General features: G+C 44.6%; 4 protein-coding genes and 1 long non-coding RNA gene across 11 annotated transcripts in view; 4 read left to right on the forward strand and 1 right to left on the reverse strand.

Moving 5' to 3' along the window:
- The window catches only part of LOC123039568 (uncharacterized protein YnbB-like), a 2,664-nt gene extending 1,674 nt beyond the window's left edge, over positions 1-990 (forward strand). Inside the window, exons 7-9 of the mRNA XM_044462680.1 lie at positions 25-102; positions 173-315; positions 984-990. Of these exons, the coding sequence (XP_044318615.1) occupies positions 25-102; positions 173-315; positions 984-990 (228 nt within the window). The remainder of the gene's footprint in view (positions 1-24; positions 103-172; positions 316-983) is intronic.
- Positions 991-1,630: 640 nt separating this feature from the next.
- LOC123047213 (putative disease resistance protein RGA3) lies at positions 1,631-8,319 on the forward strand. 7 transcript variants are annotated; one of them, XM_044470710.1, is made up of 9 exons: positions 1,631-1,773; positions 1,859-1,964; positions 2,967-3,388; positions 3,492-6,887; positions 7,014-7,101; positions 7,224-7,483; positions 7,553-7,641; positions 7,999-8,094; positions 8,166-8,319. In XM_044470710.1, exons 3-5 carry the CDS (start codon positions 3,107-3,109, stop codon positions 7,038-7,040), a joined length of 3,705 nt encoding a protein of 1,234 aa, XP_044326645.1. In that variant the 5' UTR covers positions 1,631-1,773; positions 1,859-1,964; positions 2,967-3,106; the 3' UTR covers positions 7,041-7,101; positions 7,224-7,483; positions 7,553-7,641; positions 7,999-8,094; positions 8,166-8,319. The 7 variants fall into 7 exon arrangements, with proteins under 7 accessions (XP_044326645.1, XP_044326648.1, XP_044326647.1 ...); XM_044470713.1 differs by having other exon boundaries at positions 8,194-8,318; XM_044470712.1 differs by having other exon boundaries at positions 1,859-1,987; positions 8,166-8,316.
- Positions 8,320-8,561: 242 nt separating this feature from the next.
- On the forward strand, positions 8,562-9,546 carry LOC123047220 (uncharacterized). The gene is made up of 2 exons (XR_006422845.1): positions 8,562-9,092; positions 9,173-9,546. It is a non-coding gene; the product is annotated as an uncharacterized lncRNA (long non-coding RNA).
- Positions 9,547-9,949: 403 nt separating this feature from the next.
- Positions 9,950-13,201, forward strand: LOC123047215 (otolith matrix protein OMM-64). Its single transcript, XM_044470718.1, has 2 exons — positions 9,950-10,253; positions 11,211-13,201. Exons 1-2 carry the CDS (start codon positions 9,957-9,959, stop codon positions 12,837-12,839), a joined length of 1,926 nt encoding a protein of 641 aa, XP_044326653.1. The 5' UTR covers positions 9,950-9,956; the 3' UTR covers positions 12,840-13,201.
- A 264-nt stretch (positions 13,202-13,465) lies between these two features.
- On the reverse strand, positions 13,466-16,185 carry LOC123047216 (probable galacturonosyltransferase 10). Its single transcript, XM_044470719.1, has 2 exons — positions 15,603-16,185; positions 13,466-15,353 (listed from the first exon to the last, which is right to left on the reverse strand). The coding sequence occupies exons 1-2, from the start codon at positions 16,071-16,073 to the stop codon at positions 13,905-13,907; spliced, it is 1,920 nt and encodes a 639-aa protein (XP_044326654.1). The 5' UTR covers positions 16,074-16,185; the 3' UTR covers positions 13,466-13,904.
- Between the last annotated feature and the right edge of the window lie 2,780 nt (positions 16,186-18,965).

Below are 18,965 nucleotides of genomic sequence, written 5' to 3' on the forward strand. Positions count from 1 at the left end.
TTCATGTTTTGGGACTCACTTCAGATGCAAAATCCAAACTGCAAGGTTATGGTTGACAACTGCTACGGTGAATTCGTTGAGACATCGGAGCCTCCAATGGTGGTATGTTCACAATGGTCAACATCATAGGAATAACAGAGCAGTCTTACTTAATTGGGCATTTGCATGACAGGGAGCAGATCTGATTGCCGGCAGCTTGATAAAGAACCCTGGTGGTACCATCGCACCTTGTGGTGGCTACGTTGCTGGGAAGAAAGATTTGGTTGCCGCAGCTGCAGCTCGCCTATCCGCACCCGGACTTGGGGTGGAGTTTGGGTCAGCACCTGGACATGTTATGCGAGCGATGTTTCAGGGCTTGTTTCTTGCTCCGCAAATGGTTGGAGAGGCAGTAAAAGTGGTTTGCTTATCATTCTTTGCCTCTTTCGGAAAATTATGCATGCAATTGCAAGTGACAATCTTATACTTTCCACAGGGGGGTTTGCTAATTGCAGAGGTCATGTCAGCCAAGGGCTATAGAGTTCAACCACTTCCGAGGGCACCACGCCATGATATTGTGCAGGTTGATTTAAGTTCAACATTAATTAGTATGAACAGAATATTTCGCAATAATTCACTAGGAACATGAGTGTCCACACGAACAAGATGTGACAGTCTGAAAACACTTTAGCTTTTAATTGATTTTTGGTAAATCAGCATAGCTACTGCGCTGCGTCACATATTCAGAAAGCTAATGTAGGGAAACATATTTCAGAAAATAAACATTATTAATAGAGTAGATTAAGAGACTGATTAAATGGTGACATTCTTCCAACGTTTTATTTGTGGAGAACGCCTGGCTGCAGAAACCATCTAATTCAAAGTTTGATCTTGACAGAAGGTCAAGCGGTCTCTTTAAATCATTTGACTCTGTGCCTGTCAGTGCTACCATGTCACGGCATTTTTTAAGACCAATGAAATAACTATATTGGCTATTTTGCTTTCAGGCAGTAGAGCTTGGCAACAGGGAGAGACTCATAGCATTCTGTGAAGTTGTTCAACAGACTTGCCCAGTAGTATCGTTTATTAAGCCAACCGCTGGGGAAACTCCGGGTTATGCTTCAGAGGTGTGTTTGTATACCCTGCTCTATAAATTTCTGTTTGTTTTTTAGCTGTTTTTTGAATAATATATTTGAGGGCAGTTTATTCCATTTATTTACTATTTTGCTCGAACTGGATTAAATTTTTCCCCCAAAACTATATTTTTGCTATCTTCAATTCTGCATAGTTTCCATCTTTGCTTTGATGCAAGAGCGATTAGTTCACTTGAATCAGGTCATCTTTGCTGACGGGACATTCATGGATGGAAGCACAAGCGAGCTATCATGTGATGGGCCCTTAAGAGATCCATATGCTGTCTTTTGTCAGGTCAGTATGAGAATTGACATCCTTGCATCCTGATCATTTGTGCTAATGCACGACAGACTCTAACGGTCACTAAGACTAAGGTTGAGAGAGCCTGAGCCATCAAGTACGCCTTCTCCACCCTTGCACTGATGGCTCTTCTCTCTTGAAACGTATTGATGCAGGGAGGAACGCATTGGACACAGTGGGCTCTTGTCCTGGGTGAAGTTCTGAATGTCATGTAGCTATTTGTTACCAGAAGATGTCCCATTTCTACAATGGTGGTCATATGGCTGTTTATTACCAAAAGACATTCCATTTCTTGAAAGGGTAGACTCTTGGTTAACTATAATTGATTAGTGAGTACATGTAGATTGAAGTGGGAATTATCAGGTAATCTTCATAGTTTGCTTGTTATCGATGCTGTCATATCTGACAATGGTGCTAACTCACAGAAGGAATTTTTTACCTAATGCAGGAGCAGGAACCATCATGCTCACCAAATTCTTGTCAAGGTTGTGAAGGATTCGGCGGGCTTCATCGTGCATTGGATAGCTTCTGCCATTGACTTGGCAGTTCATCAGGTTACCGCTTCAAACCGTACCAGGTGGTATAGAAATGCTTTGGAATCGACGTACCATGCACCGGTCGTATGAGTTTGCCAACTGCATAAGAGATAGATGACTGTCACAGCACTTCATTTTCAAGGATTGCTTTGTGTACCAAGGGATCCACTTTGCTTATGTTTTTATATATACTTGAAATTTTGTCACTCAATAGTTGGGATCAGTTTTGTTCGCCATCAGTCTGGTGGGTTGCTCCCTCCTAGCTAGGGTTCCTCCTAAGCTCAAGTAGCAAACGCGTCATCCTGCTTACCTCTTGCCACCGCATCAGCCTCGCCCCGACACCTTCACGTGTCGTTCTTGCACACAGTCAGGATGGAGGTGTACATTTCCTCGCAATGGGTGCCATTTATAGAGCCTGTTCGAACTCCCTCCGGCTCCGCAACTCCATTCCGGAGCAGCAGCCAGTTGTAATTTATGGAGCGGCTAATACGATGCTCCGCCCGCTCCGCTCCGTGACCGAGGATTGGAGGGTTGCCGAACACAGCCTTAATTACATTTTACAAGTACGTAGTGTGTGTCTTTTGACTATCAGGTTCCCTTAATTACCTGACCCACACTAATGTCCCGTTCTACCGCACATCCTGTATGCTCAAGTTATGTTACTGTTAGTCATTTTCTGTTTACTAAATCGCCTACTATACTACTCCCTCCGTCCTATAATATAAGAACATTTTTCAAACTAACATAGATTGAAAAACGTTCTTATGTTATGGGACGGAGGGAGTATTAATTTGCTGCCGTATGAGGGTGTGTACTATTTCTATATTTCTTGCCATAACTTAAGCATAGAGCATGTGTGTGTACGCAATGAAGCAACAGTGGTTGCAGCATGGAGTCGTTGGGTTCAGAGCGAAGCGCGTTGGCTCACATAATTTACTCCGCTTCATTGGATGCCTCCTCCTGGAGTAGAGCACCAGCGTGTCTTTAACCGTTTTATATTGTATACAATGGATCTTGCAGACATAAGACGACCCACCAAGTCTTCTTCCAGATTTGCAAACACTCTTCTACCACCACCACCACCACCACCACCACCACCACCAAGCTCCCACTGACCGAAGGCGATTTCAATCACCGGAGCACCCCGCTGAGCGACTGCCATGGAGATGAAGATGGCCGTCGGCGCGGCCAACTGGCTCGTCGGCAAGGTGCTCACCAAGCTGTTCGACCCGCTGGTGTCCGCCTACATGGACAGCTCCGACCTCGGCAGCAACTTCCTGACCGCCAAGAACCAGCTTCAGTACACACAGGGGCTGCTGTCTGCATCCGTGGGCAGGGACGTGGGCGACGATCCTGGCCTGCGCGGACTGCTGGGGACGTTGAGCAAGAAGGCCGACGAGGCCGAGGACGTACTCGATGAGCTCCACTACTTCATGATCCAGGTCTGTAGTAACTGTAGTCTAGTCTAAAATGCATCGATCTGTAGTAACCTTGGTGCAGAGATCTGCGCCGTTGTCTAAAATGCTTCATGATTCACCCATCCAGGACGAGGTCGATGGCACCAAGGAGGCTGCTGCGGAGATGGGCGGCAGCATCAAGGGCCATTCGGTCCATGGACGCCATGTTGCTCGCTACACCCTCGGCAACTGCCTTCCGTGCTTTTCATCTCCGCGCACTCTAGGTGATGATCCTCCTCCTGCAGTTGTTGCTGCTGCTGCTGCTACCAGTAGTGAAGACATGCCTGGTGCTAGTAATGATGATGGCGATGTTGATATTAAGTTGTCATTCAACAGAGTAGCCATGTCCAAGAAAATCAAGTCTGTCATAGAGGAGATGAACTCCATATGCCTGCTTGTCTCTGACCTGCTCAAAGTCAAAACTGCAGACCACAGTAGCATTGCATTAAGCACACATGCCACCATTGAAAGGCCTCCAACTGGTTCCATAGTTCCACAAGATAGAAAACTGTATGGAAGGAATGACATTTTTGAGCAAACTGTAAATGCACTTACCGGTGGCACATACCATGATAAAACCCTCTCTGTTCTGCCTTTAGTTGGCCCGGGGGGCATCGGAAAGACAACCTTCACACAGCACCTGTATAATGATGAAAGGATCAAGGGGCACTTCCCTGTCAGGGTCTGGGTATGTGTCTCAACTAGTTTTGATGTGATCAGGCTCACCAAGGAGATACTTGGCTGCATATCTGGAACTAATGCCAACACATATGAAACAACAAATTTAGATCAACTTCAAAGAGCCATTGCAGAGAAACTAGACTCCAAGAGGTTCTTAATTGTGTTGGATGATGTGTGGACATGCAATAGCGAGCGTGATTGGGAAAACCTATTAGCCCCACTCACAATAGGGGAAACCAAGGGCAGCATGGTTCTTGTCACTACCCGTTTGCCATCTGTAGAACAAATGGTCAAAACAACTGATCCAGTAAAACTGCATGGTTTAGATCCTGATGACTTCTTTGCATTGTTCGAAGCATGTATATTTGCTCATAACAAACCCAGGCTTTATGATGATGACTTAGTTAATGTTGCAAGAGATATTGCAAAGAAACTGAAGGGTTCGCCACTTGCAGCAAATACAGTTGGCCGGCTGTTGAAGAAAAACATCTGTTGGCAATACTGGATGGGAATTCTTGAAAAGAATGAATGGCACAGTGCAAAAAATGACGATGATATTTTCCCATCTCTGCAAATCAGCTATAACTACCTTCCTTTCCATCTGCAGAAATGCTTTTTTTATTGTGCCCTCTTCCCAGAAGATTACAAGTTTTATGATTTGGAAAAAATCACTAACTTCTGGATCACAATGGGTATTATAGACTCAAATTGCCAAAATGACAAGAATTACTTAGAAGAACTAGTGGACAATGGTTTCCTCATAAAGGATAGTGATATGAATGGTGAATACTACGTGATGCATGATTTATTGCATGAACTATCTCGGCATGTTTCATCACAAGAGTGTGTGAATATAAGTAGTTTAAGTTTTAGAGCCAATGACATGCCACAATCTGTTCGGCACTTATCAATCACTGTAAGAGATAAATATGATAAAAGTTTTGGAGAGGAAATAGGTAAACTCAAGAGTGTAATAGACATTGGAAATCTGCATAGCTTGATGATTTTTGGATTACATGATGTAGAAACATGTACTATTCTGAAAGATGCATTTGAAGGAATAAAGAGTCTCCGGGTTCTATTTATACCTAGCTTTCCAAAAGATTTGCCAAAGAGCTTTTCAAATCTTATCCACCTCCAATACCTTAAACTCACACCACCTAGTGATGAGAGATATAATAAGCATCCACCTAGAACATTACCAAGATTTTACCTTTTGAAATTCTTGGACCTCTATGATTGGCACTATTATATAATTTTCTTTCCTAAAAGCATTAGCCTTCTCATGAGTTTACGCCATCTTTATTCTGAGGAAGAACTCCATTCCAGTATCCCTGAGGTTGGAAAGATGAAGTGGTTACAGGAGCTAAGAGAATTTCATGTTAAGAAAGAAAGTGTTGGATATGAACTGAGCCAGCTGGGGGAATTGACAGAGCTTGGAGGACAGCTTGCTATATGTAATCTTGAAACCGTGGCATCCAAAAAAGAAGCTAATGATGCTAAATTGAAGGATAAAAGAAATCTGAAAGAATTGGAATTAGTTTGGGGTGCAGGGCAAAAGATTACAGATGGTGATATTCTCGAGGGTCTTCAACCACCCCCTAATCTTAGAAAGCTTGGCATTATAGATTATGGTTTTGCCACTGGTCCTAGCTGGTTGTGCAGTGACATTAGCATAAAAAGGCTGGAGTCTCTACATCTGAATGGTATATATTGGGGCACTCTTCCACCTTTTGAGCAGTTACCACACCTCACCAACCTCCAACTGGAGAATATTGCTGGGATTCGTGTGTTTGGGCCTGGATTTATTGGTCTTACAGAGAGAAGTTTTATGCACCTGAAGACAGTTATCATTGGGGATATGCCAGAACTTGAGGAATGGGTCGGGGGACCCAATAGCCCTTTGTTTTCAAGGCTTGAAAGCATTGAATGCTGGTGTTGCCCCCTTCTGTCCTCGTTTTCCTTCTTGCAGTGTTGTACCAACCTTTGCCGACTTCGTATTGCTGATTGCCCAGAGTTATCTCAGTTCCCCTCTCTGCCTCATACTTCTACACTAACAGACATTTCTCTGCACAACCGGTTTACCATAGGTTTGACGTATGATGGAAAGTGTTTGTCTGCTTATAGGTATGATGGTGCTTTGGCCTTCCAAAATATGGATAAAGTAGAGTCTATAGATATTGATGGATCACCACATGTCTCATTGTCAGTGTCAGACCTCCAAAAGATGAACTCCCTGAGAAAACTACTTGAATTCGACGGCGCCAGCATATTCTCTGCAGAATGGTTCAATCCAGTCGTCCTCGAGGAATTGGCAGCCCATGACAAGTCTTTGGACGAAAAAAATACCTCTGTAGCTGCAGGTCTGATCCCAGAGGTGGCGATGAGCAAATATTTGCACCCAGGTTCATTCCAACTGGAAGAAATGCGGGTGGGTAACATCCTGGCAGTGCTTATTGCTCCCATTTGCAGACGCCTTGCCGCTACCCTTCACACATTAGGGTTCTGCTATGATAACGTGACTGAAACCTTCACGGAAGAGCAAGCTCAAGCGCTTAATCTTCTCACCTCCCTCAAAAGTCTAGAATTTTTAAGGTGCAACCTGCAGTCTCTCCCTCGGCTATATGGCCTTTCTTCTCTCGAGAAATTTTCGATCATGAGATGTGATGGAATCGAATCACTGCCGTCCAAGGAGGACCTCCCCGCTTCACTGCTGAAACTAAACGTAAGTGGCTGCGGTGATGAGATAAAAGAGCAAGCCGAGAAACTTAAAGAAGCAAACCCTTGTTTATCTGTTTATGAGGTACGTAACTCTCATTTTTTGAAAACCTAGCTAGCTTCTGAAATCTAGCAAATTGTTGGAAAGGCAGTAAAAGTAGGCTGCTTATCAGTTCTTGCCTCTTCTAAGAAATTATGCATGCAATTGCAGGATACAATCTTATACTACTATCCATAGGGAGATTTGCCAATTGCAAGCTCAACCACTTCTGAGGGCTCCACGCCATGATATTATGAAGGTGGCCTTCAGTTTAACATGAAATTGTCTCAAAGACTTTTTTTTTTTTGCTATGTTCTGTTATCTGCATAGTTTCCCTTTTTGCTTTGATACAAGACTGACTAGACCGCTCACTTGAGTCAGATCATTTTTGCTGACGGGGCATTCACGGATGGAAGCACAAGTGAGCTATCGTGTGATGTGCCCTTAAGAGATCCATATGATGTTTTCTATCAGGTCAGTTGCTTGTACTAAAATGCACAACAGACTCTGATAAGCACTAAGTTTAAGGTTGAGAGCCTGGGCCATCAAGTACGCCTTCTCTTCCCATGCACTGATACAGTCGTGAGATAAAAGAGCAAGCCGAGAAATTAAAAGAAGCAAACCCTTGTTTATCTGTTGAGGTAAGTAACACTCACTTTTTGACACCTAGCTTGTTTCTGAAATCTCGTGATTTACTGCTGTCATTTCAGAAGTAGGCAACCGAAGAAGTAGGCTATCCAAGGCGTTGTAAAACGAACTGCATGAGGGTGCCACAAGTATTTCAAGTCGATAACTACAGGTGAGGGTATGCAAAATCAACTTCTGCTCCTCAGTTCATCCCCTCATTCAGAGTATATGAAAGCCACATGAGTGCTTGATTTAATTTGCATTGCACACATTTAGTACATTCCCATGCTTTCTTCGTTTGCACATGCAACTATTACACGGCATGTTTTTTTCGTAGTCACAACTGTTAATTTCATTTGCAGTATTGTTAGCTTTTGTTCACCCTAATATTAGACAGCACCTATTTTTTTAAACAGCACATGCCAGTTTGCATGTAGCAGCTGCATGATTTCACCTTTGTAAATCTCGTCAAGTAAAAAGTTTGCTGTCAGGAATACTAAGACTACATTTTCGACCATCTTAATCTCAGAACTAGAGGACAGGCAACCAGGTCGAATACGGGGCAGCAGGTGCAAGTTGTGCCTCATCTTGGATAACCGTCTGACATCCAGAGCTAGCCAAGCCGGTGAGTCGATTTCTCCCCTTCCCAGCCACCCACTACTTGGTGCTTTAGATGGGTTGCTGATGTGGGTTCAGTTGTACCTCGCATGCTGTCGGACTGGAGACTGGGATGTACTACTGGTAATCAGATGGTGGCCTTGACTGGGATGCGCATGCCGTCGGACCGGAGACTGGATGCACGCTCATACAGAGGTTGTGCAGTTACCGTAGAGCCATCGAGTTGATCAAGGCAAGATTATATTCTGAATTTTGGAGCAAGTATATTGCATACCTAGTAAACTCACGTGTTTTCCGACATTGTTCATGGTTTGGATCTTCTTTTAGATGCAAGGTCATGGTTGACAACCGCTATGGTGAATTCGTTGAGACATCAGAGCCTCCAATGGTGGTATGTTCATGATGGTCATCATCATATATTCATAGGAATGACAGAGAGGTTTTACCTAATTGGGCATTTACCTGGCAGGGAGAAGATCTGATTACCAGTAGCTAGATAAAGAACCCCGGCAGTACCATTGTGCCTTGTGGTGGTTAAGTTGCCACAGTTGCAGCTCGTCAATTTGGACATGGCCTTGGGGTGGAGTATAGGTCAGCACCTGACCATGTTATGCGAGCACTGTTTCAAGGCTTGGTTCTTGCTCCGCAAATTGTTGGAGAGGCCGTTTCTAGTGAAGATCATGTCAGCCAAGGGCTATAGAATTCAACCACTTTTCAAGGGTTCCATGCCATGAAACTGTGCAGGTTGCCTTAAGTTTAACCTTAAATGCTCCATGAGCCTGGGCCATCAAGTGCGCCTTCCCCTCTCTTCAACTGAGAGCTCTTCTCCTTGAAATGTATCGATGCAGGGAGGAACACATTGGACAGTGGACTCTTGTCCTGGGTGAAGTTTCTCATGGTCATGTAGCTATTTGTTACCAGAATACTTCCCATTTCTAGGATGGGTAGGCTCTTCGTTAACTACGACTGATTAGTGAGTACTTGTTGATTGACGGGAATCATCAGGTAATCTTCATAATTTGCTTTCGGTCGACGCTATCAAATCTGAGAGTGCTAACTCATGGGGAATTCTTTACTTAATGCAGGAACCATCATTCTCATAAAATTAATTTTGTTGAACCGACGAGTGATTTCAAATAACAAAGATTTTTCAACGATGTGAAGAATTCAACAGGCTGCACCGATTGATTGGCATAGTAACTTCAAGCCCATCATTCATGTTGGATAGCTTCGGCCTTTCGACTTGCCAGTTCATTACAGATTAGTTAGAAATGCTTTGGAATTAATGTACCTGTTGTATGAGTGTGCCAATCAAGAAGAGACAGATGGCCGCCACAGCACTTCATCTGGGAGGATTCCTTTTTATGTTTTTATTATTACAGATCTTGTCACTTAATAGTCCAGATCAGTTTGTAGAGTCTGCTCATGAACACTTCAGAGAAAAAGTTGTTACTTCTCATGAAGATTCTTGTAGTGAGTCGATTTCTGGTCATAAATTACTTGATTTTCCTGGTCAAAGATAAGTATCTTTGTCTATTCTTTTGTCATTATGGTTAGTTTCGCAGCTTTCTCTTAAGAGATGAATGTACCTATTTGTGCAAATAGAAGTATAAAACTCAGCGTAAACACCGTGTGCCGTGCGTATGACTTCTGATCAAAGATATCTTCATCATGAGAGCAGATGCTAATGCAAGCAACATAGTTACTGCTAAGCAAAAGTCAAAGAGAGAGACAAACCTCACACCCCTAAGAGCATGTGCCTCACCTTGAGGCAAGAGAAGCATCCTGCATTCCTAAGCAAGTAGCTTTTCCTTTCCAGAATACAAGCAACCGAAAAGAAGGCCAAGTTTCTTCACACTGCGGCCACAGATGTCGTCCCGGTGCGCAATAAACAGAGCAATGGCTGGAGATCCTGGGAGGATGCTAGTGAGAGGGTGCACTGCACACAAAATGGACATGGATGGAGGTAGTAAGTACAGATCAAGAGGCCACACAATGGGCAGCAACAACTACAAAAGGCTCCCCTACCTGCTGCTCCTGCTGCTGGCCGTCGGTGCCGCCACGCTGAGCGTCAGCGTGCTGCACAAGATGAGGGAGCGGCGCCTCCTCTCCGTCCTCCTCCAGGAACGCGAGCAGCAGCTCATGTCCCTCCAAGTCCGCCTTGAGGTATGGATACGGTTTGTCATGCATCAGAATTGTTTTGCTACTTCTCTGTGCTTGCATCTCTTTGCACTGCTGCCAGTAGATTATGATTGCCCTACTTTGGTGATTTATCACCTGAAGTCTGAAGTGCTCTACGCCTCTAACCAGTAAGCTGAGTTTAGTCCTCTTATCCACTGAATAACGTCACATAAATGTAGCCCTAGGACCTCGAGCAAAAAATCCTCAGGTGCCAATATTAGCAGTTCCAAATAATAAATATTCCTGGGCAGGCTATGAATATCTTCTTATCTTCAGTGGATCAAAGAGTCTTACATGAGCAATCATGCAGGCTGTAGCTGAAAGATTCTAACCTCGATTTTCAATCAACATTATGGTCAAAGATTACAAGTACCAAAAGTAATCCCAGCCTCCCCATAGGGCATACAGGCTTGGCATGTGGCTTGTGCAAATGCTCATAGCACCAATTAAAGAAGTACAGATAGAACACAACTGCACTAATAAACTCACAAAAGATCTATAGTCCAACAATGAGCATAATGTCAAATATGGAATCATGCATTCATAGCATTCAATATCGTAAAAGAATTCCATTCGATACGAACACAGAAATCTTGGGCTGGAAATATCATATCGAAATATCACATCAAAATATAAACATATAATATCACTGAACATATTTTTGATTTACAACCTAAGGATAGCTATGGCAATGATATTCTTGTAGCACTACCACATGCAGAGCTTAAATTATCTGACTATTCCATTAGTGTGCTTTATAGATACTCCCTCCGTCCTAAAATAAGTGTCTTGAGCTTAGTACAAATTTGTACTAGAGCTAGTACAAAGTTGAGACACTTATTTTGGGACGGAGGGAGTATATTTTATTTGGTTTGTTCACAAACCTGTTTTTCAAAGTAAATGATATCTCATTAACCAAATATTGCTATTTCATTTGGCCAGAATGAAAAGGGAATTAGTAAAGAGATGAGGAGAAAAGTGGATGAACTGGAAGCTAAAACGTCTATCCTGAGTATTGAGAGGACAGAACTGAAGAACAAGGTCATGAATTCAGAAACAACCACCACCTATCTTACCAACACCCAGAAAGAACTGGAGGCAGCTCTTGTGGAGAAAGAGAGCCATATCAATCAAATGAAAGAGATTGTAGCTGCTTCAGGGCCTGACCAGATGTCTTCTATAAAAGAACTCCTGCAACAAAAGGAAGCTGAGCTTGAAGAGATCAAGACCAAGTTCAGCGGCAATGCTGTGTTAGCCACAAACAATGAAGATGCAACTTCTGACACTGTGGCACCCGAGAATTCTGCAAGCTCTGGTGATACCATACCTGCTCCAACAGAAGATCATTCCTATAACACCACTGCATCAGAGAGCAACCACCAAGACGAGAGAATTTTAGAGAGCACAAACAACAAAGATGTAAATCCTGATGCTGTGATACCTGAGGAAAAAATAAATTCCAGTGATTCCATGCCTGCTACAGGAGAAGAACTGCATTCCGACGACACCACTGCATCAGAGAGCAACCACCAAGATGAGAGAACTGTAGTGGGCACAAACAACGAAGATGTTGTAACTCCTGACACTGTCATAGGTGAGGAAAAAGAAAACTCCAGTGGTTCCACACCTGATCAAGCAGAAGAACTGCAATCCTACAACACCACCGCATCCGAGAGCAACCACCAAGAAGATGGTTCATCAGAAGGTCAGTTTGTAAAGTTCACAACTAACTTCGAAGATGATGCCTTACAAGAGAAAACAGACGATGCCAATCAAAGTTCAGACGACCCCCCTCCAAAGGGAACGCATTCAGAGGAATCTGAACTTCGTCAATCGGCAGACAGTCAAGAAATCAGCAAAGAAGAAGTAGATGGGAGAAAACAATTGGAGGACACCCAAGGCGAAGTCAGCTACCACAGCAGAGAGAGTAAGCTGCTTGAGAAGGAAGACGGCAAAGAAGTTGCTAGAGAACCAGAGAAGGAAATGAACCCTGATGGTGAGATGAAGATCTCAAAAGACAGTCAAGAAATCAGCAAAGAAGAACTCGATGGGAAAAAACAATTGGAGGACCCCCAAGGCGAGGTCAGCTACCACAGCAAAGAGAGTAAGCTGCTTGAGAAGGAAGATGGCAATGAAGTTGCTAGAGAAGCAGAGAAGGAAATCAGCCCTGATGGTGAGATCAAGATCTCAAAAGACAGTCAAGAAATCAGCAAAGAAGAACTAGATGGGAAAAAACAATTGGAGGACCCCCAAGGCGACCACAGCACAGAGAGTAAGCTGCTTGAGCAGGAAGATGGAAAAGAAGTTGCTAGCGAACCAGAGAAGAAAATCAACCCTGATGGCGAGATGAAGATCTCAAAAGACAGCTTGGCTGAAGCCAACCAAGAGATAATGCAAGTCGTGGAACCTGTTGCCAGCCCTGCAGATGCAAACCTCAGCTTGTCCACAAATAACAGGGAATCAAAAGAAACAAGCAAGAGGCGTAGGAAGAGGAAGTCTAGATCCAAAAGGAGGAAGAGGACCGATGTTGCTGCCAGCAATGTTGATGGAGAAGTCATCAAAGGGAGGTAGATGCCACAGCGAATCCATAAAGAACTGTTTGGATTTAAAGAATCTCTGCAATACAATGATAGAAGGTATAGAAAGGAAAATTTGCAAAAGCATATCACAAGAGGCAAAACCTAGATCACTGGCATATGCTGAATAGCTCTGAAGAGAACAATGGGAAATAATATAGCTACACAGTTTGTATAATTAGTTAACAGTTTGTAGCTGATGGCAGCATAATAATTATTTATTTCCTGAATACTGAAGATTGATTCTTCAGTGAACCTAGTAGTAAGGCCATGTTACACTTTACGTCCTGTGAACACCTAGCTGCATGGTAGCTTCCACAAGTTCTTTCAATGATAAATTTCTCTGAGGTTACAACATAAGAATATTATGTACAATTATTACTACAAGCACATGTGCCAAAGACATGTTTGCCAAGCATACAAGTACAACAGATATATGAAACAAATTACCAGCAAACAATTTTCTCACAGCAGGCACAAATCTGCACCCTCTGAATAAGCTTTATTGGCCTCACGCAGAAAAGGTACAAACAAAATTGAGCAACTATGAATAGAAATTAACTTCTGAATCAGTGAATCTAGAAATGATATAAGATAATTCTTCTTCTGAAGATGTATAAATAACCAGACAAAAAAAGGTTGACCTGTCTGAATATCCAATAAATATGTATCTCAAAACTTGTTGTAGCACCTCAATAATTTAAATCAATTCTACAATTATGCCCTTCCTCCAGTCTCACCAAAAAATCAAAATGGAAAAAATTACATTGGTGGTTGCAAGTTATGAAGCCATGTAATCGATGCTGTTCAAGTAGCAGCCTACTGAATGCCAATCTTAGCTCTTCTGCTATTACCTGTGTGGCCGGTCATATCTGTAGTCAATGTACCTTATCAACTACACATGCCAGCATAAACAACTGTCCATGTTTAATCTGAGGGTGTAACTTGTGAACGAAGCCTATCAAATTCACAAGAATGTTCGTGTATGCCTGTTCAAGCTATGCATTTGAAACATGTCCATCAGAAGGTCACAAAAAGTTCTAATATTGATACACATTAATCAGCGCATGAAGCACCGTTGAAGCAGAGGGTGTGAATAATCCACATAGTTGTCCCAGAAGCCCTTGTACTTCTCCATCCCAATTTTCAGCCATGGCTTCAAGTTTCCATTGTAATGCAATACTGCACCTTCCTTAATAGTATCAGGATCGACAGTTGTGTAGCCCAGCCCCAAGACATGCCATTTTGGGTCCAGTGCTTCAACCAATCCATAGAAAGCAAGAAGGCCAGGTGGTAAAGATCCAAGCTTCCAAAGGGTATGATCAGCATTGCGTTCCTGCCAATAATGATATATACCTGTGACATTCTTGTTCCTCCATTCAACAAGATCAAGCACATTCATACCAAACGCCCAGCCACAAGCATCAGGATCAAAATGAGCACGAATCAGAGGATGAGAATGATTGAGATACTTATGAAATCTGTGGAACGTCTCCATGCAAGTCTCAACTGCCCCCATAACGTTACCGTTGAGGTTGATTGTAAACAAATCTGATAGGTCCTTCTGAACAACAATGTCATCATCAAGAAATACCACCTTGTGCAGTTCTGGGTAAATCTCTGGGATGTAAAACCTCAGGTGGTTGAGCATTGATAAGTACTTTGGATTTCTGAACTTGATTGGTGTTCCGCGATTACCACTTCCAGAGAAGTAGAAATTCTGTGTAGCAGCATCCTGGAGCTGTTTAAGGACAGGAACATACGAAGCATTTAGCCAGGTGAAGTCCTCCACCTTTTGTATCTCCACAATGGCCCCTCTGTAGTCATTCAGGGCAAACCACGCCCTCATTGGGTCATAGTTCACCTCATCGGTCACCAAATGGAAAACAATCTTTTCAGGGTGCTTTGAATTCAGAGTTGTAGAGTTGACGACAACAGATACAGCGATGATGTTGTCCGAGAAAACACAGTAATGATAGAGGCTGTTATCCCTCAGATTGCTCTGCACTGCTGGGCTCCTATCCAAGAACTTCCTCTGAAGCTCGGCACTCTTGAACCATTCCATGGTTAACCGCACACCAAGGCAATAAAGCCCCTTTGGGAGCTCCTCAGCAGCAATCTGGCCATACTTTGTGCTCTTGTCTGCCTCGGCCTTCGACTTCTCTTCCAGGGACAGAATCTGGCCCTTCAGCTTCAAGATGGTGACCGCACTGTCGTACCGGAACTGCTGAGCCTGATAGAACAGCACGGCCATGTCCCTGATCGCCTTCTCCGCGTCCTCCTTGACTACCATTCCACCATGGGCCGCAGCACGCGCGAGGATGCTCTGCTCCCGCCGCACCAGCGCACCAAGCTCCGCCACGAACTGCAGGTTGCTGGCTTCTTTCGCGACCGTGATGTAGGTCTTTGCGAGGGAAATCTGGTCCATGAGCTGGCGGGAAAGCGAGTGAGCGTTCAGCATTTCGTCGGTCATGTTGTGCGTGTCCGTGATGACCTCGAGGTAAGATCTCTGCGCATCAAAAGTTCAGGACATTCAGACGCTAGTCCAGCATTCATGATTGATGTTCTCTAAACAAACAGTTAGCGTGTAGAGTAGTACTGCTCAAGTAGCACCACTACAGAACTAGCAAATTCAGCAGTTATAATGACTTAACACCCAGTAGAATCTGATGGTTCCGAGCCAGACGAGGCAATACGATTTACGAAATGCGGAACGGCAGATGCGGTGCGGCTTAATCGGTTGTATGATTATTGTTACCTGGCGGAGGAGAGGGGAGGAGACGGCATCGGCGTCGGCGTCGGCGGATCCGGAGGAGGAGGAGGAGTCGGTGGCGGGCGGGGAGGAGGGGTCGGGGGAGCCGGCGAGGCCGAGGAGGAGGAGCGCGCAGGCGAGGGCGAGGAGGAGCGAGAGCAGGAGGCGCGCCCAGAGCGGGCGCTGCTGCCAGCGGCGCCGGAAGGACGGGCGGCGCTGGTCGAGGAACGGGCGCCGCCTCGTCGCCGGGTCGAGGAGGCCCGCCGGCCGCACCATCGCCGCGCCGGCCCCGTCGGCGGGGAGGAGGGGAGGGCGCCCGACGGGATCTCGCGGGGACGGGTCTCCCTTCTCCTTCCGCGCGGCCCTCAGATCTCGCTCGCACGGCGCGGCGCGGCGCGGCAGGGAGGCAGCTTCGTGTGTGTCCCTTTGCTTGACTGCGGCCGCGACTGCGACTGGTTTGATTCCCTCCCCACCCATTACCGATCTGTTGGCAGCGGCGGCAGCAGCTGGGAATGGGATCCACGCGGTAAGTTTTTGAGTTCACGCTGGCGGAGCACCTTTTTCCCAGGGCTTTTCCCGGTTCACCGCGGCACTCTGTCGACAACAACCGCCCCCTGCTGCGCCGCGCCGTGGATGGAAGCAAGGCCGGCCGGCAACAACCCAACCAGGGCAACTCTAGCAAGATCCCGCATATTCTTGCCTGTAAATCCGATTTGAGGCCACACGTAAAACTTTTATTCGGTATTTTAAGCGCTTTGGTGTAAACTAGATTCTGCAAACTCGTAATTTCGCGAGCGAATGTTGACGTTAACTAGAAATTCATACAAATGCGCAAAATGAAGTAAGAGTTCGTATAAAAGATATTCATGCCGCAATAATTCACATCTAAAATCACGCGCGGTATAAGAGGTAGCAAGTTTTCCATACGGATGCATAATTGAAAAAAAAAACATGATCAAACCACCACTGGCCATGATCAAATCGAGCAACATCGTTGTTGCCAAGATAGTCGCTACCACCACCGGCCATAGCACCATCTTCATCAATTTCTTAACCGGCGAATGATCACTTTGCTTCCCGGAAACACCACCATGTTCAATGGTCGAAGCATCAATATCAACTCTATTGGCCGAAGCACCATCACCTCCAAAACCACCACACCACCACCGTAGATGAAACCAATGAAGGAAATATGCCCTAGAGGCAATAATAAAGTTGTTATTTATATTTCCTTATATCATGATAAATGTTTATTATTCATGCTAGAATTGTATTAACCGGAAACTTAGTAAATGTATGAATACATAGACAAACAGAGTGTCACTAGTATGCCTCTACTTGACTAGCTCGTTGAATCAAAGATGGTTAAGTTTCCTAGCCATAGACATGAGTTGTTATTTGATTAACGGGATCACATCATTAGAGAATGATGTGATTGACTTGACCCATTCCGTTAGCTTAGCACTTGATCGTTTAGTATGTTGCTATTGCTTTCTTCATGACTTATACATGTTCCTATGACTATGAGATTATGCAACTCCCGAATACCGGAGGAACACTTTGTGTGCTACCAGACGTCACAACGTAACTGGGTGATTATAAAGGTGCTCTACAGGTGTCTCCGATGGTGTTTGTTGAGTTGGCATAGATCGAGACTGGGATTTGTCACTCCGAATGTCGGAGAGGTATCTCTGGGCCCTCTCAGTAATGCACATCACTATAAGCCTTGCAAGCAATGTGACTAATGAGTTAGTTCCGGGATGATGCATTATGGAACGAGTAAAGAGACTTACTGGTAACGAGATTGAACTAGGTATTGAGATACCGACGATCGAATTTCGGGCAAGTAACATACCGATGACAAAGGGAACAACGTATGTTGTTATGAGGTTTGACCGATAAAGATCTTCGTAGAATATGTAGGAGCCAATATGGGCATCCAGGTTCCGTTATTGGTTATTGACCAGAGAAGTGTCTCGGTCATGTGTACGTAGTTCTCGAACTCGTAGGGTTCGCACGCTTAAACGTCCGTTAACGATATAATATTATATAAGTTATGTATGTTGGTAACCGAATGTTGTTCGGAGTCCCGTATGAGATCATGGACATGACAAGGAACTCTGGAATGGTCAGGAGATAAAGTTTGATATATGGGATAATAGTGTTTGGTCTCCGGAAGGGTTCCGGAATTCACTGGAAGGGGTTCCGGATGTTTCCCGTAATGTTTGGGTACGAGAACACTTTATTTGGGCCAAAGGGGAAAGCCCACAAGGTTTTTAAAAAGCGCAAAAGGAAGTTTTGCGGAGTTTAGGGGCCAGACGCCAGGGTCCCTGGCGTCTTGGTCCAGACGCCGGGAACCCTGGCGTCTGGCCCTGGAGTCCGAGAAGTGTAGGATCGAAAGTATGTCTAGAGGGGGTGATTAGACTACTTGACCAAATAAAATCTAGCCTTTTCCCAATTTTAGTTCTTGACAGATTTTAGCAACTTAGCACAAGTCAAGCAATCAACCTACACATGCAATTCTAAGAGTATAGTAGCGGAATGTAAAACAATTGCATATGAAGGTAAAGGGAGGAGTTTGAGGAAGCAAACGCAATGTTGAAACGGAGATTTTTTTATCCGTGGTTCCGATAGGTGGTGCTATCGTACATCCACGTTGATGGAGACTTCAATCCACGAAGGGTAACGGTTGCACGAGTCCACGGAGGGCTCCACCCACGAAGGGTCCACAAAGAAGCAACCTTGTCTATCCCACCATGGTCGTCGCCCACGAAGGACTTGCCTCACTCGGGTACATCTTCACGAAGTAGGCGATCTCCTTGCCCTTACAAACTCCTTGGTTCAACTCCACAATCTTGACGGAGGCTCCCAAGTGACACCTAGCCAATCTAGGAGACACCACTCTCCAAGAGGTAACAAATGGTGTGTTGATGATGAAATCCTTGCTCTTGTGCTTCAAATGATAGTCTCCCCAACACTCAACTCTCTCTCATAGGATTGGATTTGGTGGAAAGATGATTTGAGAGGAAAGCAACTTGGGGAAGGCTAGAGATCAAGATTTATGTGGTTGGAATGGAATATCTTGACCTCAACACAAGTGTAGGTGGTTCTCTCTCAGAAAATGTATGTTGGAAGTGTAGGCATGTTCTGATGGCTCTCTCCATGAATGAAGAGTGGGTGGAGGGGTATATATTAGGGATGGCACCCGCAGGGTATGGGTACGGGTGGAGCTACCCCATACCCTTACCCGTCCGCCCTGAGTTTACCCATCACCCATACCCATACCCGTCAAGGGTACAATTTTTTCCCATACCCGTCACCTGACAGGGTATATGGGTACCTGCAGGTAAAAATACCCGCGTTTACAAC

The sequence above is a fragment of the Triticum aestivum genome, chromosome 2B (assembly GCF_018294505.1).
Source record: "Triticum aestivum cultivar Chinese Spring chromosome 2B, IWGSC CS RefSeq v2.1, whole genome shotgun sequence".
Lineage (NCBI taxonomy): Eukaryota > Viridiplantae > Streptophyta > Magnoliopsida > Poales > Poaceae > Triticum > Triticum aestivum.